Source organism: Pongo abelii, chromosome 8 (genome assembly GCF_028885655.2).
Source record: "Pongo abelii isolate AG06213 chromosome 8, NHGRI_mPonAbe1-v2.0_pri, whole genome shotgun sequence".
NCBI classification, from domain to species: Eukaryota; Metazoa; Chordata; class Mammalia; order Primates; family Hominidae; genus Pongo; species Pongo abelii.
In genome coordinates, this window is record NC_071993.2 from 66,393,519 (window position 1) to 66,415,028 (window position 21,510).

General features: G+C 48.8%; 1 protein-coding gene across 15 annotated transcripts in view; it reads left to right on the forward strand.

Annotated features, from left to right (window-relative positions):
* Positions 1 to 21,510, forward strand: part of KCNMA1 (potassium calcium-activated channel subfamily M alpha 1) — an 838,033-nt gene that overhangs the window by 73,097 nt on the left and 743,426 nt on the right. For 10 of the 15 annotated variants that reach the window (XM_054522412.2, XM_054522407.2, XM_054522408.2 and 7 more), the window contains exon 1: positions 1,384 to 1,986. The exons of 1 other annotated variant lie outside the window; for it this stretch is intronic. In XM_054522412.2, coding sequence (XP_054378387.1) covers positions 1,612 to 1,986 — 375 coding nt within the window. In that variant the 5' untranslated portion in view covers positions 1,384 to 1,611. Of the gene's footprint in view, positions 1 to 1,332; positions 1,987 to 2,679; positions 20,646 to 21,510 lie in introns of those variants that run through there. 4 more of the 15 variants (XR_010141550.1, XR_010141549.1, XM_054522411.2 and 1 more) reach the window with 4 other exon arrangements.

The window sequence follows — 21,510 nt, forward strand, 5'->3', positions numbered from 1 at the left end:
CTTCTTCATCTTAAGCGGGGAGAAGGGAAGACCCTAAATGGGGAACGGTGAGCCGCAATGAAGTCTGGAGCCCCTCTTCCCCCATCTGCCCTCCTCACAGGATAGATGGAGTCTGAGACTATATAAGAGGAAAGCCACCCTTCCGGGAACTCTATTGTCTACCGGGGCCTGCACTATCCCCAAGCCAGGTCGTCCTGATCATCTCTGCCTAATCTCTGTTGGGCAGCCTCTGTTGCTAATAAGGAAAAAGGAGAGAAACCACCTGCTGCTGTCAGAGGCCACAGACCACCCGCCGGCCTTCCTGACTCTACCCTCCAGCCACACGCGGGACCCTGGGCACATAGGTAGCAGGAAGAGCGAAGTAGGGGTGGGTAGCTGTGTGTATCCTGGCGTGGAGTCCTCCTCACTCCCGAAGCCCGAGGGTCCTGGGGCGCTCAGCCTGTGGAATCCAGTTGACAGCTGGCCACTCCTCCCCTCCCCACTGGAGGCTCTTTTGGGAAAAAAGCGGCCTGACCGGGGCGCCCCGCCATCCTCCCAGTGTACCCCACCGCTCTCTGCTGGGGGCGCAGCACCTTGGAGAGAGGCGCCTGGCCCGGGGCGCCTCTACCTTGCGCCCGGGGGGTCAGGGTCGCGTGCCGGGCCGCTGCCGAGGGTCCCTGCTCACCCCTGCCCAGCCCGGAGCCCAGGCGAGCCAGCGCGGCGAGCCTCCTCCCCTCCCGCCTCGGGCGTCCTGAGCCCGCGCCCGCTCCAGTTGCTGCAGCTGCTGCTGCTGGCGGCTGCGAGGAGCGCGGGGCGCGCGCCGAAGAGGCTTGGGCGGCGAGGACGGGGACGAGGAGGAGTCGGAGGCGGCAAGGAGGAAGAGCGAGCGGAGGCCGAGGGGCTCAGCCGCGTGGCGACAGGACTAGGGGGTCCCGAGAACATGGGCTAGCAGGCGGCCACGGCCTGGCGGCCGGACGCGGTGAACCTGCCGCGGCAGGGCGCGCACTGGCGCGGCGAGCCGGAGCCGAGCGCAGCCGGGGGAGGAGGGCTGGCGCAGGGGCGCCCTGGCAGAGGGGGCCGATTATCCATTATTAACGAGTTACCACCTAATAAGCGGAGAGCGGCTCGTTAGCCGCGCGGGAGGCGCTCGGGGAAGGGGGTCCCCGGCCGAGCGCAGCGCACACCCGTGGCGCACGGCGGGCGGCGCGGCGCCGAGGACACCCGGGCCCGCGCGCGGAGCCGGGGCGGGCCCGGGGGCGGTGCAGACCCCGGGCGCGGGCGGCCCGCGGCGCCCCCTTGCTCTCGGCGCTCGGGGCCAGCGCAGCCCGGGGCGAGCGGGGCGCGGGCCGGGGAGGGGGAGCTGCCCGCGCACTCCATCCCCCTCCCCCCCGGGCGGGCCGGCGGCCGGGGGGAGGGCGGGCGGCGGCGGCTAGCTGTATATATCTCGGCGCACCCCGCCAGGTCGCGCACAGCGCCCCGAGCCCAGGCGCCTCCCCGCCCCCCTCCCGCGCTCCGCGGCGGCGGCGGCGGCAGCAGCAGTAGCAGCAATATGGCTGTTGATGGGTGTTTGGGGTGGCGCTGGCGGCGGGAGGAGCTCCTCCGAGCCCCTGCGCCGGCTGCCCGTTGCTAGCTATGGCAAATGGTGGCGGCGGCGGCGGCGGCAGCAGCGGCGGCGGCGGCGGCGGCGGAGGCAGCAGTCTTAGAATGAGTAGCAATATCCACGCGAACCATCTCAGCCTAGACGCGTCCTCCTCCTCCTCCTCCTCTTCCTCTTCTTCTTCTTCCTCCTCCTCTTCCTCCTCGTCCTCGGTCCACGAGCCCAAGATGGATGCGCTCATCATCCCGGTGACCATGGAGGTGCCGTGCGACAGCCGGGGCCAACGCATGTGGTGGGCTTTCCTGGCCTCCTCCATGGTGACTTTCTTCGGGGGCCTCTTCATCATCTTGCTCTGGCGGACGCTCAAGTACCTGTGGACCGTGTGCTGCCACTGCGGGGGCAAGACGAAGGTAACGCGCGCCCCGGGCGCCCGCCCTCTGCGCCAGCCCCGCCGCTTCTCGGCGTCCCCTGCAGCCCACCTCCTCGCTCCGCGCCGCGCCGTGCCTCCCTCCATCCCCGCCTGCCTTCCCCTCGCCGCCTTCCCTTCCCTCGGCTCTCCCGGGCTCTCGGATCGGGGCAGCGGGCGGCGCGCCGGGGGTGAGGAGTTGCCCCAGCCAGTGCGCTCCGGGACGCGGACGCTCAATCCTGTCCTCTTGTTTATTGTAGGGTTGTTGGCGGCTGCGGCTGGGGCCGGGGTAGGGGACTCACAGGCTCGGGTGCCGTGGTGCGGGGTGGGGACAGCCAACCCCGCGGGGACGGAGGAAGCTGGGGGCAGCTGGGTGCGTTTTCTGCACCGCTCACCTGTCGGGGCTCGGCTCCTGGCGGTGGGCTAGAGGGAGCACATCCGCCCATACTTTAGGAACCTGTTGGGGAGATGAGTTCGTGGGGTCAGAAAGAAGGGAAAAATCCTTTGGGCAAGGGAGAGAATAATTTTGCACAAGGGAATCCCGGGGGAGGAGCATGGCCCGAGATAACAGGGGGACTTCGAGGGGCGAGAGAAGTTGGGGAGATCCATCCCAGTATTGGGGGTAGCCCACGGGGCTGCCACTTTTGGAATGTGTCAAGGTCGCATATCTGATGTAACCTCCCACTCCGTCCCTTAGGTGCTCTAGTGGAACATACCCCAAGTTCTTCGGCCTCTGTTCCTTTGCCCCCAGGCCACCCACTTTGGGTCCCCGGAAATGCCACCAGCAGCGCGGAGCTGGAGCGGGGTTCCGCCTGAGGCCGCGGTTTTACGCGGAGCGTCTTCCCTGGCGCTCGAGGTGGCTAAATGTCGTCGGCTTTAGCTATTCCTGGCGCAGACGCCCACCAGCATTGAGGCTGGCGACACCTTCGATGTATGGTTGCTAGGCTCACTGCCTGGTCTGTAGTCGTGTCCCTAGAGATGTCCTCCCTTCCCCACAGCCACTGGCTGGAGTGGGGGACCCGACACTGTTTGATAGAAAACTGCAGAATAAAAAAGAAAGAACTGGAAAAAAGAGAGTGACCCAGCTGCCTTCTTTCTGAGTAATTCCCATCCTAGGGGACTTCACAGCACGAACCGTTTTGGAGGGAAGGGACATCCAGGGGAATAGTGCAGGGTAGATACACATTGCAGCCTCCACATGTTCACATCTTTTCTAGTAAAGTTAAACCGAGGACCCCTCAAACTTCCACAGGGCACAGCAACTTGTAGCAGCCTCCTTGGCGGCTGAGAGAAGTAGGGAAGCCTGGGGCTATGGGTAAAGGCTGGCTATGAAAACACCAAGGGGGAAGGAGGCTCTCTCTCCTGATCATTAATTATACATCCTGTTGGGTGCTGGAGCTCAGCTGTGTTTTGTGGCAGCACATTTGTGTTTTGGAAAATACTGGTGTATTGGAACAAAGGGAGAAATATGAAAACCATCATTCTCTTCGTCATTCTCTGGCTTCTCTAGAGGCCTGCAGGTGCTGGCCGGAGAGTTTTCTTTGGAATTACCTTCTCAGCCGTAGCGGTTCCTTCTTATTTGTTAAGGAGGCAAACCTCCCACCTTCCAGAGAAGCCCTCAGGTTAAGCAAAGCCCTATACACCAGATCCCTGCCTAGCCTTCCTGCTGAGAACAGCTTATTCCTGGAGCCTTCAAATTCCCACATTCCCTCTCTCCATCCTTCTCCTCCACCTCCCGCAACAGTCTCGGGAATTTTGTTCCCCGGTTTACTGAGATTCAGCGACTGTCTTTAGGGGAAAGATAGCTCATAGTTGTGTGCGTCTGAAATGTTCCCTAGATGGAGTGATCTGGATGAACTTTTTAACAGCTTGCTTTCTTTCAGCCAGGGGGCAATTTTGATCATAATGAAAACTTTTTCAATGACTGAAAATAAGTTGTGGTGTTTTTGTGAACCTGGGGTCCTAAACACAGCTTCCAAAGTCTTTTTATGTTAGGGGATACATAAATGCAATTGCAGTATCTGTAATGAAATGCTAATCCCATCGCACACACAAAGGATCTCCTAAATGATGAGCAAGAATAACTTCTGTCAGTTTACTCAAGAAAATAGGTTTTTGGCAACGATTAGAAAAAACAATTCGTAAATATTTGGCTACGTTTTGTAGCTCTAAGACCTGCTGAGTGGACATAACTGGAAGTTAGTTGCTATAAGAAATCCGCCAGGGATGAGAGGTGATAGTGGTTTGTTTGGAAGATGTGAGGCCAGTATAGAATGAGTGCAGGTTCCTTTTGATACCGTAAGTCCATTTTGAAGCACGCCCAGAATCTCTTGATATCTGCCCCTAGATTTGCTCACTTAAGCCATAGGTAGCCAGCTCATTATATGCAATAATGGTAAGTTAGTCCTTTTAAAAGCTTTTCTTTCTATGCTTGAGGTCTGTATTTTTATTGCAATTGTGTGTGTGTGTTTTTGTCTTTTTTTCTTTTTGCTTTCCAAGTATTTGGTAGTTTTGTCAAGACTCGATACACAGGCATGTATTTGGCTTAAGCTTAGAATAATAATTTTTGTGCTAGATTTCCCAAGAAAACATAGGCTGCCTTTCCAGAAAATTCTACCAGCCCTCAGATGGGTTCACCCTCACCCTCCTTCAGCTCCAAGATGGTTTGATCAAGAGCTGGAGTCCAGAGGAAAGCAGATCTTTTGTAGCATCTGAAATTCTGTGGGAGATAAAATTCAGCAAGGAGCTCCAATTTCATGAGCGTTTGGTCTCTGGGATTGCACCAAACCTTTTTGATCAAAGGAACCCAAGACTGTGGACATGCATCGTGGGACATCTCTTCATTAGTACCTTTGGCCTCTGAATCTCAAATAGTGAATGACTTTAGTCTTTTGAAAAGAGTGGCATGTGGACTTTTTCAGAAAATGAAGAAGAAAACATTACAATTTCCTCCTGTTGGGAACTTGGTCACAGTTATTCCAGTGCTGTGTTCTTTGCTGTACTTTTTCACATTATTGTTTTTTTTCCTTGTGGGATTTCATCAGAGCTCTTTATTCACTTGGGTGTGACATTGTGAAGTTCAATCCTGTCGTAGACTATATTGAATAGGGAGCTGCTCTGGTAGCCTAAATAAAGCCATGACTTTGAATAAGTTATTTAACCTCTCTGGTGTCTCTCTTTCCTTGTGTATAAAATGTGGGGATTGAATTCTGTGAGTTCTAATGTCCCTTCCTGCTCTGTGATTCGATATAGGAGAGAGGGAGAAGTTGAGGAATGAGGGTTAAAGTTTCTAGCTCAGAATGTGTTTTGCAATTCCCCAGGAATTCCTCTAGGAATTCAGCCTTGGGACAGTTACATATCTTTATTTCCATCTTCTGCTCGTCTTCCAGCATATGGTCTACTTCTCTTTAAATATCTGGGGAAACTGAGGCCAACTTCCTGATGGAGCTGTGGTTTGTTGAGGGGCCTGAGTGTGGCTGGGCATAGAGTTATTTCCATTCTCAGTTTGAGCTGTTGTCCTTGTAGAAGCTTGGGCTTGATCAAGTATGGTCTGCGTGTAATGAATTATCGAGATGTTGTCTCCATGGCTGTGCCTGAGAAAACAACACGTTTTCTCTGTCAGGCTCGTGACTAATATAAATATCAGATCCCATTACAGCTTGGTAATTACCCAGGGTCTGGCCTGACGCATTCAATCAGGGCTGGAGCTTCAGTGCCGTGGAGCTCTTGATTCCAGATTGGCCCTGGTGCCTCATCTCATCCTGTCCTGGGGATCGGCTGCACCAGATGACCTTGAGATACTCCTTTTTGAGCGGATCACTTGGGGTGGCCTTGGAGGAGTTCTCGGGTCCCAGTCATGGGGGAGCTCCAGCTGACCTGCCCTTGTCCAGAGAACTTTTGCTCCTCATTCCTTGCTCTCTCTCTCTCTCCTTTTATTAATTTTTTTTTTTTTGAGCTGGAGTCTCGCTCTGTCACCCAGGCTGGAGTGCAGTGGCGCGATCTTGGCTCACTGCAGCCTGCGCCTCCTGGGTTCAAGCAATTCTCCTGCCTCAGCCTCCCAAGTAGCTGGGACTACAGGCACATGCTGCCACACCTGGCTAATTTTTGTATTTTTAGTAGAGACAGGGTTTCACCACATTGGCCAGGATGGTCTTGATCTCCTGACCTTGTGATCTGCCCACCTTGGCCTCCCAAAGTGCTGGGATTACAGGCGTGAGGCACTGCGTCCAGCCCCTGGCCCTCTTTATGGAAATGCACACTTTAGTACAAGACTCTGCAATCAGACAAACCCAAGTTCAAATCATGGATCTCATATTTATTAGCAGGGCATCTTTGACTGCCAACCATGTTGAGCTTTGATTACATCACCTATACCAAGAGCATACTGATGCTTACTTTGTAGGGTTCTTATAGGGAGCAGGAATAATGGGCACATAGCACCCTGCAAATGCCAGGCACTTAGCAGGCCTCTTGTAAGTGGTAACTATCATAGCTTCACAAAGTGCTGAGTTTATTTTCCCTTTGATTCATTGAACTTATAGCCCCTGAAGGGTGCAGACTATAACAAATAAAATTTTTGAGCCAAAAGGAGCCTTTAGATCCTAAAGTATACTGTCATAGATCAAAAAAACAGAATCAGACTGAGACATGGGCTTATGGCTCTTGGCTGTTGCAAGGCTGGAAGGTTAGGGCAAGGCAGCAGAGGTAGGCTTCATGGATGGGATCCTGGCAGGATGGTTACAGTTTTGATGGTAGGGTATCAGTGGACGAACATTGACAGTATGGGGGACCAGGAGCTGCTGGGCTGGCAGAAGGGAAACACTGTGGCATTTGGTGGGCAGGTGTGGTTGTCCAGCATTGTACCCTTGAGGAGGGACAAATTCCATCCCTGTTATCCCAAGTCCAGAGCTCATAGACCTGTCTCCCAAGTGATGTCACAGTCTCTTGGCCAGGACACTCACTGTCTACCCAGACCAGCTTTTCCAAGACACCCCCTAGGCCAGTGTTTCCCAAAGTGTGTTCTGTGGCACACCTGCCTTTTAAATTACCTTGTGAAAAAAAATCAGCAGGCATGGCGTGGCTGAGCTTCCCCTTTGGAGGGTCACATCAGAGGCTTGGCGGCATCCTGCTGGTAGAGAAAGTGGTTAAAATGCCCTCAAATGTGCTACCTGTGAGCAGTCTTGCTTCGGTGTCAGGGCTGCTGTGCAGTGCCCAAGATTCAGCCTGTGATCCTGGGCAAAGACGTCATGCCTTTGTGCCTCAGTTTCCTCACCTGCAAATTGAGGTCTGTGATACAGCACAGCCTCATGGGGTGTTTTTTTTATCAACCCCACTTTATAGCATTTCCTAGGAGGACACTGAGAACCTATGGCCTCCCTTTGGGAGCCTTGGTTCCAGGCGCCCAGGAAACTTGACCAAACATACATCAGGAGGAAAAGAAGAGCTGCCTGCCCCCTGCTGTTTGGCCTGGGGGATAAAGCATTCCAATGGTAAGGCCAAATGGGCCTTCTCTTTGCCTCACGGCTATTTTGTTCCCTGGATGGGGACATTCATTGGTGGCTGATAGCCAGGAGTAAGTGCTTGCTTTGGGGCTGTCTCTCTCTTTCTTTCTCTCTCATCAGGGCATGAGAGGCCTGGTGCAGAAACAGTTACATTGGCATTAGATTGCAATGCCAGGACCTCCTTCCCAAAGTGGGCGTCCCGGCTCACACTGGCAGTGACCATGCTAATCTGTGAATCACAGCAGCCAACACCACCTTGCCGAGCTGCAGATCCCCTTGGAAGGTCGCCTTTGTGGTTCCAGTGAAAGGGCTGTTTGTGCTGTGATGCCAGGCCCTGGGCCCTGTGGGGAACACTGGGTCCCTTGGAGACATCCCTGGGGATCAGACAGGGCCACGCCTTTCTGTGCACAGTCAGGGAGCAGACCAAGGGTGTCTCTTTTAGAACTGCTTCTTGGGTGGGTGGAACCCCATGCATTAGGCACCTAGAAAAGGAAACCCAGGGACCCTCGGAGGCAAGGGTGTCCTAGCACTTTGGACAGAAGGCCTGGGGAATGTTCAGTGGGGATATCACGTCTTTATCTCCAAGGACTAGAGAGTGTCTCTAGGCCTGGGCTTCTCAAACTTTTTTTTTTTTTTTGGACAGGGTCTCACTCTGTTGCCCAGGCTGGAGTACAGTGGCATGATCACTGCTCACTGCAGCTTCAACCTCCCAGGCTCAAGTGATTCCCTCGCCTCAGCTCCCCAAGTAGCCAAGACTATGGGTGTGTGCCACCACGACTGGCTAGTTTTTAAATTTTTTATAGAGATGGAGTCTCCCTGTGTTGCCCAGGCTGGTCTTGAACTCCTGGGTTCAAGTGATCTTCCCATCTTGGCCTCCCAAAGTGCTCCCACAGTGGTGTGAGCCACTGTGCCTGGCTTACTCAAACTTTAATATGCTTAGGAATCACCGGGAGCTGTTAAAATGCAGGCTGTGATTCAGAAGATCCAGTATGGGACCTGAGATTCTGCTGGTCTGGCGAGACACAGGCTATACTGATGCTGTGCAGACCACACTTTGAGTTTCAAGGATCTGGTCCATCCCTCAGCCTCCGTGCAGTCCATCCCTGAAGACAGCCTTATTTTTAAATGTGGAAATTCCCAGCTCTTGAAGGGGGAAGGGATGAGAAGCAGAAGGTTTGCTCTGCCAGACCGTTGGGTGGAGAAAACTCCATTCAGGCCAGGGTAGCTGTGGTTCAGGCTGGGCTCTTATTTGCGAAAACTGATGGTCCAGGTGCCTGCTCCTAAGGAACCCATCAGCGTTGTGGATTTAGGGTTGAGTTGTGGTGGCCAGAGCAGTGTTTACAGGGTGTGGTCTGTGTGTTACCCACCAATGTGTGGGCTCTTCCTCGTGCCAGTTGGTCATTCTGCAAAGGGTGTGACGACTTCCTGAAGTCCAGGAGGGCAACCCAGCCAAACCATCTCCTTGCAAAATTAAAGGCTGGTGGTGTCACCAGGGCTGCACTGCGGTGATGCTCCAGGCTGGCTGGGGACCACTCCCTCTGGAGTGTTTGAAGTCAGTGGGCATCAAGACTGCTAGCCTGATTTTCTGTAGGGGCCTGGGTGGGCCTTCCCAAATGGAGGGTTCAACCTCAAAGAATTGGCTGAAGAGCTGCCCGTGGAGTGACTGAGGGACACGCGTGGCACCATGCTGTGTGGCCCTCCAATGCACTTCTTAAGAATTCCAGCAGATGAAAGTGAAAGTAGCTCCTTTTCTCACCATACCAGAGTTTTTCACAGCTCACACTGTCAGGGACTTTTTCCATGAGATGTGCTTTTTATGTTGTTTCATCATCAGAGGGGAGCACCATGAGTGTCTGCAGCAGGCGGAATGACGAAGGACCTGGCATCGTGGCCTGCACACAGTAGGCCCTCAAAGAAGTCTTCTGGTTATAATTATTGTTGTTGTTTTTGCTTTTTTTGCATATTAAGTGTATACGATGTGCCAGAAACCAAGCTAGGTGCTGGGGAAAAATAATTAAGACCCAGTTCTGACTCCGTGCTTGTTAGGACTTTTATTAGTACTTGACAGGCTGAGCAGAGGAAAAAACAGTTATCTTCTCATGGAATATGAACATCTGATCTCTGAATTGCCTGCAAACTCCTTGAGGGCAGGAACTGAGTCATGCAAATGTAAACACACATAGATGTTGGAAGGCTCTTTCCAGTGGTTAGCTGGGGGCTGAACGAGAATGCATTGGTTGGGGGTGGCAAATATATTTTGCTGCTTTTTTGGGTAATTTGTTAGATGCTATGGAGAAACTCCTGGTGAAAGAGATGGGCTTGGTTTGTTGACAACATGGTGCTTGAATCATTTGTGGATTTTAATTATTATTAATTATTTTAATTATTCATGCCACCTGGTTTCTCTTGATCAGTAGCTAACAAGGATTTAGTTCATAATGGGCAGTTGTTTGTGAGGTGGATGAGTCAGGCACGGGAGGGAAGGGCAGTTTCAAAAGAATGGCTGCCTTAAGATGGAGCTTGCTTTGTTTTTGGCATTATTTGGTGATTGTCTTGGGACATTATGTCTAATTGCCAATTTGGAAATGTAATTGGCACTCCAGGCCCAGAATGGATATATACTTAACGTTGTCAAGCCGAGCCTTGGAATCATCTCCCTGTAAGATCTTGTTACCTGTATGACTAATGCTTCTTCACGTAGCCAAAATCAAAATTATTTAACACATCTCATTTATTTTCTATTCTTTATGCTGGTTCACTGGCCTCTCTACCAGATTTTCTTGGGGACTCAGATACAGTGGCCTCTGGGCATTTCAAAGCGAATTCACAGGAAAGCCTGAATTCCAGCCTTCTCCCCCTCCTCCTCTCGCTCCATCCTTTCTTTTACATCCTTCTTTCCTTAGTGGCTCTCATTCCTGAGGGTTTCTGTGGAAACTTGGTGCTGTTTAATTTTGGTTTCTAGCACAATAGGGAGGAATACTTCAATTTGGGGAAGAAGTAATTAAGGTAAACATTATGTAGATTTCCCCATTATCAGAGTTGACTTTTACTTGGGGAAGGGGTGTTTTTTTAAAAAGGAAAAATAGGATTTTAGATTTTTTTTTTTTGAGACACAGTCTTGCTGTGTTGCCCAGGCTGGCAGGCTGGAGTGCAGTGGCATGATCTCAGCTCACTGTAACCTCCCCCTCCAGGGTTCTAGTGCCTCAGTCTCCCGAGTACCTGGCATTCCAGGTGCATGCCCCCCATGCCTGGCTAATTTTTGTATTTTTAATGGAGACGGGGTTTCACCATGTCAGTCAGGCTGGCCTTGAACTCCTGACCTCAAATGATCCACCCGCCTTGGCCTCCCAAAGTGCTGGGATTACAGGCATGAGCCACCGCACCCAGCCAGATTTTAGGTTTTTGACTTGAAGTGAAATTAATTTCCATCTGTTAGCTGCTGAAGTCTGGGACCATGATGTCTTTTGCAAAAGAGTTTTTAAGGCAAGACTGTCAGTAATATTCTTTCCAGGGTCACTTCTAACTGTACGAAACTATTCAGCCACGACGGGTCTACATCTTTGCACATCATTGTAAACCAAATTATCTACAGGCTGTTGGGCTGCCTGTATGTGCATTTCAAGTTGGGAGTATAAGATGAGTATTTATTTTATTTTCTGGTTCCATGTCTTGTTCTTGCTCCTTCATCCCTTTTAGAGACTGTACAGTCCTCTCTGCCTTCATCTTTGGGAGTGAACTGGGGCTGGGGGGTGGGATCGAGAGTGGCCTCTGCTGGTTGGGGGCTTCAAGTTTGTAGATTAGTAGACAACAAATAGCGACCTGATTTAAAAAGTGCAGAAGCGCATGGAACTATAAATTCACAGTGGTGGAAGGAAGCTTTGGGGCCTCAGGCCCTATGTGCTTCCTCCCCAGTGCTGGAAGCCCACCCTACCAGTGTGTTTGTGATCTCCTGAGGCCACTTTTCCACGGGGGACAAACCCACCTTACGATGAACTTGAAAGATCTTTCTGTTTGCACTAGTCCCTCTTTGCTTCTAGTCTGTGTCTGGGACATGCAGAACAAGCCTTGGTGGATGGTAGATTTCAAATTCTAAATCCAGTTCAGGAAGGGACAGAGCTGGGTGGTGTTTCCATGTCCGCAGTGTTGTTGAGATATAGAATGACCTTAACCTTAACTTGTGTTTCCTCCATGAAGGCTACTTTCTTTTTCTCCCTGATGGCTTCCCTGGGTTCTTCGTCCTCCTGAGACAGTGTGGTTTCCCTTTGCCCCTTTGCCCAGAGTTCAGAAAACGACCCATTCTGGTTGTTTCTCGAAGTTTGCCTTCTGAGGTCTTTTCGGTCTTGTCAGCAGCTGTGGCTGGAGGCTTTTGACTGTCACTGGGCCATAAATTCACCTCCTTATCAATGTCACGTGCCCTGTATCTCCAAGGTTTAGCCCCCTTCTCAGTTTCACATGGGGGTTGTAATTTGGGGGTCCTGCCAAGAATTTGGATGTAGGGTACAGAGCCTTTGTTAGGAAACTCGAGTTGGATTCCATTTTCTAGATGTTGACTCTTTTTCACCTAGGGAGACAGACAGTGCTCTTGAACCTCTTTTTGCATCACTTGAATACAGCCGCTTCTTAGAATAGGAGGCTGTTTCTTTCCCACCTGCTCACTGGGTCTCCTTTCCTCTGGGGCTCCTGTATGCCTCTGCCGTCATCTCCCCTATTTTGCTGAGCAGAAAGAAACCAGAAAAGAAAGAGCAAAACACACAAGGGAAGAAGGTGAGGGAGGGCAGGAGGTAGAGGGAGAGGTTGACATCAAGGAAAAAAGAATTTCTCCTCTGAGAGTTAGAGGTTGGATAAGTAGCTAATTGGATGGATTTTGGTTTTAGTTCCCTCACCTTTGTCTTAATGAATAAATCATATCAAATGACTTCACCTCCAAGGCGTAAAGCATGTATAAAGACCAGTGGGTAGAATGAGTTCACGTTAGGAAAATTTTAGCTCTTCAAATGAGACATTCTGTGGAATGAACTGATAGCACGCGGCCTGCGTGGCTCAGAGGTGAAGCGTTGGAAGGCTTTGTGGGGGATGTTCTTTGTGTGCTTGTTAACCAAGAGCAGAATTCTGCTTCTCTTTGGGAGAAGATGCCACATTCACATTGTTTTCTCTCTATGTGGTTTTGGAAAGTGGACCCTTTGTGGCTCCGGAAGGGGAAAAAGTGGGCCTCCAGTTATTCAAACGGAGAACTCAGAGATAAGCGTTCTAAGGCTTGGAGGAAAGATTTGGAAGATGAAAGGCCTTACCCAAGTGCTAGGGATTTTTATGACCAACATTAGCTGGCAACAGCTTAATATACATTGTTGTTCTCCTTCCTGCATCTGGGAACACTTTCCTCCCAGAGCTTAGAGGAATTATTTCAGCTGCCCATGAATTATGGCCATTTCTCCTGTGGCTTGTGGCAGCCACAGCCGATCAGGTGATAGATTCTTGAAGAGTATAGGAATGATGTCTCTAGCTGAGCCCACAAGAGGGCTCAACAGTTTGCCGCAGTCTAAAAAAAAACCCAATCATTTCTTAAGTTCTTTCACAACCCTGTTTTCTCCATAGGATTTACTTTTTAACTTCAGTATTTTATATTTTGTCCTTAATCCTAAATACACTACATGTTCATTGTAGAAAACGTGGGCCGTGCAGGGGCATTAAACAAAAAGGACACAGTCACACGTGTTAGGATGGCTACTGTCAAAAAAAATAGAAAATCACCAGCGTTGGAGAAATTGGAACCCTTGTGTAGTGTTTGTGGGAATGCAAAATGGTACAGATGCGGTGGAAAGCAGTGTGGCAATTTCTCAAAACAAATTAATCATTCAATTCTCATATAATCCAGCAATTCCACTTCTGGTTAGATATCCAGAAAACTTAAAAGCAGGGTCTTAAGGAGATATTTGTACACCCATGTTCACAGCAGCATTATTTACAGTGGCCAAAGGTGGAAGCAATTCAAGGATTCATTCACAGATGAATAGATTAGCAAATTGTGGTAGGTACATACAACAGAGTATTATTCAACTTTAAAAAGGAAGGCAAGTCTGATAGGTGTTACCACATAGATGAACATTGAGGACATCAGCCAAATGAAATAAGCCAGTCACAAAAGGATAACTTCCACTGCATGAAGTACATAGAGTTGCCAAACTCATAGAAACAGAAAGTAGAAGGGTAGTTTCCAGGGGCCAGAGGGAGGGAAGTGTTTAATGGGTATAGGGTTTCAATTTTGTAAGATGAAAAAGTCCTGGAGATGGGTTGCACAACAACGTGAAACATGCACATTTTTAAGTGATACACACTTAAAAATGGTTAAGATGGTACCTTTTTTTTTTTTTTTTTTTGGCGGAGTCTCGCTCTGTCGCCCAGGCTGGAGTGCAGTGGCATGATCTCAGCTCACTGCAAGCTCCGCCTCCCGGGTTCAAGCCATTCTCCTACCTCAGCCTCCCGAGTAGCTGGGACTACAGGCGCCCACCACCGCGCCCGGCTAATTTTTTGTGCTTTCAGTAGAGATGGGGTTTCACCATGGTCTGGATCTCCTGATCTTGTGATCCACCCGCCTCGGCCTCCCAAAGTGCTGGGATTACAGGCGTGAGCCACTGCGCCCGGCCTAAGATGGTACGTTTTTATCTTCTGTGTATTTCACCACAATTAGAAATAAACATTTGAGAAAAGGGAAAAACATTCCTCCAAATTCCCCCTCCGGGAGATGACCACCATTATCTTTGGGCACATTTCCTTCCTTGACATGTTCTTTACCATGGCGTTCTTGTTTTCTTGGTGGGCAGCTAATATTCTTCCTCTAAAGATTGCAACCCCTCTAGAAGTACCCAAGCTGACTTTGATGTAGGCACTGCCCACATTGAGAGCAGACAAATGAAGAGAACAACCCTCTTTCTGCCTGTAGGGTCTGGTTTAATGGTGTCTACTCTTAGAGTGAAATTAAGGGAGTGTCAGATTTTTGATTTTGACATATGACAAGTGACTAGCTACAGTGTCTTTGACAAGTCATAGGCTCCAGGCCTTAGTTTTCTCATTCATATAACAAATTCTCTGATTCCATGATTTCAATATAAAGCCATTTCTTAAGTCAGATTTTAAAACTATCATTTTTACCTGATAAAGAACCAAAGATTAAGTTATTGAGGGCAGTGGATCCAGGGAGAAGTTCTTGTTTTACTATAAAACACAAGAGTGAAATTTGATTGACATGTCCCCAGAACTTCAATATTGACTTTGATGACATATTTAAGAATTACAATCTGGGGACACAGGCCCCATTGGAAATACCATCAAACCTGTCATTTTAGAAAAAAGTCTCAGAAATAGGTTTTTGTGACTCTGCTATTACTTCTAATGATATAGCCACACCACTATTGAGGTTTTAATTTTAATTTTTGGTGTGGGGGAATGGTTCAGAACATCTTAGATTATAGACTAAATAGTGTGCTATGATAGGCTGACTTTGTTGAGGTTGAACATAAAAAGAAACATCTGATTAAAGAGAAGGTCACGCAAATCAACTTACTTTGATCCTTTTCCTTAACTTGCCCCAAAAAGCAGCCTCGGAGCGAGAGTGTTCATCTCAGCCCTGTTCCACGGAGCATTCCAGCTGCCGAAAGCAGGGATAAGATGACTGCGGCTTCTGTGGCAAAAGAGCAAGTGTCTGAAGGGATGATTCCCAAATACTCAATAACCTCCGAAAAAAACTCCCCCTGAACCATAAGCAGCCAGCACATCAGAACTTACTGGAATAGTTCTCTTAGGTTACATAACATCGATTCGATTATGCTACCGGAGCCATGCATTAAATTTTAACTTGTCACAGATACATTACATTAACACTTCACAAATCCACAGAGTACCAGGTAGCTTTGGGGTGTTGGTAATTGTGTAGGACTTGCTGCAATCCAGGCAAAAATACTTAGTTGTACATTTTGTTTCTTCTGTACTATAGTTTAACTCTCATCGGGGGTGCAAACATCCTCCAAGTATTCTTTCTTTTTTTTTTTTTTGAGACGGAGTCTTGGTCTGTCGTCCAGGCTAGGGTGCAGTGGCACGATCTCGGCTCACCTCAACCTTTGTCTCCTGGGTTCAAGCAATTCTCCTGCCTCAGCCTCCCACGTAACTGGGATTACAGACATGCGCCACCATGAACGGCTAATTTTTTTTTGTATTATTAGTAGAGACGGGGTTTTACCATGTTGGCCAGGCTGGTCTCGAACTCCTGATCTCAAGTGATCCACCTGCCTCGGCCTCCCAAAGTGCTGGGATTACAGGTGTGAGCCACTGCACCCAGCTGTTCCAAGTACTTCTTACAAAATAAACTAAAAATTTAGACAACAGTGATTGCCACCGTAGTACCGAATACTTGATTTATGACCATGGACTAGATATGACAGAGGTTTTTAAAACTCTGTGAACCTTTTCATTTTCCCGTGACAGGCAATGCAAGTGCTGTATTTTTAATTGGTCCCTTTTTAAAGTCAGGAGATGAAATGTTATCATGCAAATCTCTCCTAAGTTGCATGGAAACTAATAAAATCAAGAAGGTTTCTATTTGTACTCTATGAACACAGACTGTAATGAAACTGAAACAGCTATCTCCAGGGATGATGCTATTTAAATTCTAGGCAGGGCTTTAAAATGATTTTCATGGTGAAAACAGAAACTAGCAACTGAGATGTTCCTGTTCTTTCTTCCTCGTCTCACCAGTGCCTGTTCACCCATGATCCTTTTTACTTCCTGACCTCAGAAAATGAATGTAAAGCAAGAACCTCCAGTCTCTGAGATAGCCTGTCTATCACTGGTTTTAGAAAACAGCAATGATTCCTCCTCAGGTCTTGCATTTATTTTCAGACTTACTGGTGCTTTTGTTTTGGGAAGTCTTTCTGTGGGAATTGGAGTTACTATTTTCTTACGGGAAAAAAAATTGGAACAAACTTTTTTGAGTGGCTTCTATGCATTAAACATTATTTTAAGCTCCTTATGTTTATTCTGTTATTTAATCCTCAGAACAATCCTGTGATTTAGGCCCCTTTTAAATTCCCATTTTATAGGCTAGAAAATGGATGCTTAGAGAATGAAAATGTTTTTCTTTTTTTGGATAACAAACTTTGAGTGATTACTGTGTGTTTGGTTGCTTTTAAACTATATGTATTATATAATCCTCACAACAACCCAGTGAATTCGGTGGTATTATTATCCTTACTTATGGATTAGCAAACTGAGGCACAGAGAGGTTGAGTAACTGCTCAGGGTCACACACAGGTGAGGGGCAGAGCCAGTTTAAATCCAGGCAGGTGGGCTGTGGATCCCATGCACCTAATCCCACACTGGACACCTCATTTATACCTCCTTAGCTCTTCCTGGCCACAGTGTGAGGGAAACTCTGATGACACAGACAGGACTGAAAAGAGGAGTGGTGTGTTGTTCCTAGAGAGATGTGAGGTCCCTTGACAAGTTCAGAGAGTTTTGTACTACTGAATTCTCAGGTATGTCAATTCCCAGGATGAGAAGGAACCTTAAATGTTGTCTAGTCCTATTACATTCCCTGAGTCTTAGTTTTTCTTGCTGGAAAATGGGATAATCACCTTTTCTCTACCTGACAGGCAGTGGGCTGTATACAGTCATGCAGGTTACTCAATGTACAACTCCAGGACTGCTATGAGATTCACATCAGATGGCATATAAATGTACTTTATGAACCGCAGCACATGTGCCACATCTCTGTGCTGGGGGGTATGTGGAGGCACAGAATCAATATTGGGTCATTTTTCTGAGTGTCAACAGTCTTCCATGAAGTTTTGGAGAAAAACACTGTTTTTCTCTAAAACCTCCACCTCCTGGGCTCAAGCAATCTCCCACCTCAGCCTCCTGAGTAGCTGGGACTGCAGGCATGTGACTACAGGCATGCACCATCATGCCTGGCTAATTTTTTGTATTTTTGGTGGAGATTGAGTTTCGCCATGTTGCCCAGGCTGGTCTCTAACTCTTGAGCTCAAGTGGTCCACCTGCCTCGGCCCCCAAAGTGCTGGAATTACAGGTGTGAGCCACTGTGCCCAGCAGAAAAACACTATTTTTGGTATTAACACTTACACTGTACACAGAGTATATTGGAGGTAGGATGCAGAATTTAAGTAGGTTTTTAAAAACTTGAGAGAGGGGTGTGTGTGTGTGTGTGTGTGTGTGTATGTGTACGTATGTGTGAGATGCACACAGATCCAAGAGAGCATGGGGGACCAGCAAAGTTTGCACCCACCAGCAAAGTCTCATCATTAAACCATGGGCCTGTGCATCCTGGTGTGGAATGATGCCTTATTATCCCCACACACTGCTTGCTCATATCTCAGACTCTGAAACTGTGTTAGTAAAAGAATGGGTATTCCGTGAAAGAGAAATAAATTTATCCAAATTCCAGGTCTGTTAAAATTTAGTGCACTTGGATGTTGGTACGACAGAGAATTTAATCTGCACACTCAGAAGAAGGTAGTGGTTAACTCATTCAGTGTTTATGAATCTTCCTTGCCTTAGAAAGATCAATTCCTTGTGCCTCTCCACCTCCATGACCTGGAAATACATTATTATATTTCAATATGGCTCTCTTTCTAGACCATTGGGCATTGTGGCCGTGTGCCTGCCAAACCCCATGCATGGAATATTTGGAAGCAGGAGACAAATTGGTTAGTTAGCAAATCTTTATTAGCATGGCTGTCCTTTTCCCGGGGATATGGGGTCATGTACGGCATCATTTCCTCTCTGGCAATACCGGTAACCACATTGCATGATTCCAGGGCTCCACTCACATCCTGGTCATGAATGAAGCCCTCTGGAGTTGTGCAGGGCACAGCCTGCATGCCCATATGTGTTGTCTTTTCTAGGCATCTAGCTGTGTTTGTGTAAAACCCTTACACAAAAAATTAAAAACACAGTGCAAGCCCGTAATTCTTAATGGCAATGTGAATAACAGAAACATCAAGAATTTGGGTTTCCGAAAATGGGGAGAAAACAGAACTGGCCATAGAGGGAGTGGCCAGAGAGAACCCACCGGAGATGTGGGGTTATGACGGCAGCCCCATCATACCCTCCAAATCCAGCCTCTGCAACAGGCACTGTCCCTAACTTCTGATCACTGTGCAGCTCCTGACATGATACAAGAGGCCTCCCAGGCCTCTGTGCCTGTTCTAAGCATGAGCCTTGGAGAAGAGAGAATGCTCAGTGCCAGCTCATGTGTGTCCCATGGACAAGGAATAATAGGACCCTGAGGACTTAGAAAAGCCTTCTCTGTTGCCAGCTGTGCTATTTTTACCTCCCTCCCACGGCTCCTGCTTTCCCCAGGTATTTGTCAGCAGAGCGTCTTGCACCTGCATGGAAAGTGGCAGTCGGGGCCCAGGACTGACTTGTGCTGTGCAGGCCACAGCAGTCTCCTTACCAGGCCTGGCGGCCAGGCCCAGCCTCTGAGGCTGGCAGGCTGTGGTGAGGATGGTTGCATAACTGGCCTTTCTGCCGCTGGTTCTGGGTGAGGTCGAGCCAGAGAAAACAGGTCCGCAGTCCACAGCCCCTCCCGGGCACTAGTGCAACAGACAGGCTTGTGGGCCTGGTGCTGACCCCTCACAGTCAGGAGCCACCCTTGCTCTTGAGCTGCTGATCATCACTGCAGAGTGCCCAGGTCTGATCAACATCCCTGCTGGGAAAAGCGGAGATGACCTGGCATGGTTCATAGTGATCCAAATGTGATAGAAGGCTGGGGGTGGCCCCAGGGATGGCCTACTCCTTCCCTTCCAACCCTCCACCTCCTCTATCCTTCAAGTCTTAGCTCACCTTGCTGGGAATGCCACCTTCCTGGGAAGTCTTCTCTACCTACCCTGGTCAGCTTTCTCTACCTCTCCCTTCCCTGATGCTTCCTCTCTGTTTGTCCTTCCATCCTGGGTGGGGAGCAGCCATCTGATGCTGCACCCCTATTTTCTATACAGGCATCCTGTCTCCTCTGCAGACAGCTCCCTGTCGACAGGGCTGGTCCTGGTTTCTTTCTGGATCTGTACCTGGCAGGTGGTCCTAGAGGGCAGTGACTGGGGGTCTCTCAGTGCGGTGGCTGGTCTTCAAAGCAGGCCTTCAGTGAACCATGACTCCTCACGTTCATCCTCTTGGGTTGTCCCCTTTGGGGCAGAGCTAGCCCCTGTAATCCATGGGTTGCTTGTAACCCATGGATTGTGATGGAAATGATGCCATGTGACTTCTGAGCCTATGTTGGAAGAACCCTGGCAGTTCATTTGTTATCTGGGAATGCTACTTCTTAGGGAAGTTGGCCACTGTAGGGGGAAGAGCGAGAGTGAGAGGAAGCATGTGCGCGGGCACACGAGAGAGAGAGAGAGAGAGAGAGACAGACAGACAGACAGAGAGACACTACCGGGGCACCACGCATATGTGTGAAGATGCCGTCATGGGAGTGGGTCCTCCAACCCCAGCTGACATAGATTGGAGATGAACCCACCAGCTGATCCTCTAAGAATTCCTGACTTAAAAGTCATGAACAAAATGAAATGATTGTTTTAAGCCACTACACTTTGGGGTAATTTGTTACACAGCCATGGATGACTGGAACAAATAATTACTATTTAGTGAGGTCCTTTCACAAGGTCCAGCTCCTGCCCTCTCTCTAGGTTCCTCTTAACATCTTCCCAAGTTCTCCACACCCAGCTGCTTAGGACTTCCTTCATTTCATTAAACCTTTTGATTTTTACCTCTGGGCCTTCACACATGCTGTCCACACTGCTGGACTTCTCTTTTCTTGTCCTCCTTCTCCCCTTCCACTTAGCTGACTCTTGTTTATCCAGGGATGTGCTGGTAAATGATTAACAATTGGATTTCTAGAGAAGAAAGCCCCTATGTACATGTTTGTCAATTCCTATGGTATAAATAGTCCTGCCCTGGCTGGTTTGAAGATACCAGTGTGATGTCACAGAACATAGAGGTGGGTATTGTTGTCCATGATTGGCAGATGTGGAAACTGAAGCCCAGAGGAGTTCAGTCACTTTTCTGGGTAAATCCCAGGCAGATATCGCCTCTGATATACTTGGCCTCTGAGACCATGGTCTTTCCTGTTCTCCTGAAGAACCAGTAGCTATGAGCACAGGTAATATTGCTGCTGGGCCATCCTGTTTCTTCTAGACGAGTGGTCTTCCCTCTACATTTCTTGAGTTGCTGCAGGCTTTATCTTATGCTTACCATACCTGGCCGGTTGCCAGTTACCACACCACGCTGCTGGTTTCTCTCCTGGACCATATTTATGGTATCTAGACTCTGGTGTGTGCAGTGGTGATGGAATCACTGAGGCAACAGGGACCTGTGAGTCCATCTTGAGGTTTGATTAACTGTTTATTAGTCAGCTAGGCTACCTCTGTAACAAGAGAGCAACATGTCAATGACTTAATACAGCAGAAGTTTACATTGCTCATATAAAGTACCATTGATGGTGTGTGTGGAGGGTGCAGTGAGGACATACTTCAGACAGTCATTAAGGACCCTGGCTCCTTTCACTTGTGGACCTGAAATCTTCTAGGGGCCCCTGAAGGTCTCTGCTGGACCCTCTGCATCTGTCTGGATGATAGGGGATGAGAAGTAAGGATCATGAGGGGTAGTTTTGTGGGGGTAGTTATGGAAGTCATTCATATCACGTCTACCCACACAGTTCATTGGCCAGAACTTGGTCACATGGTATTGTAACTGCAAGGGATCCTGGGAAATGTAGCACTGCACCCAGGAGATTGAAATAGATTTGGAGAACACCTGGATTGCTGAAGGGCCTCCTGAGTCCCACAATGAGGGCTTCTGCTGTCCATAGCTGGCTCTGCCAGAAACATTATCATGACCCAATAAGAAAACTGAATATTTACTGGGTATTTGCTAGGTGTCAGACATGGTGTCAAGCACTTTATGTGCATTATCTCAATCCTCTAAATCAGCCTATGATGTAGATACTATCTGTATTATTCCCATTT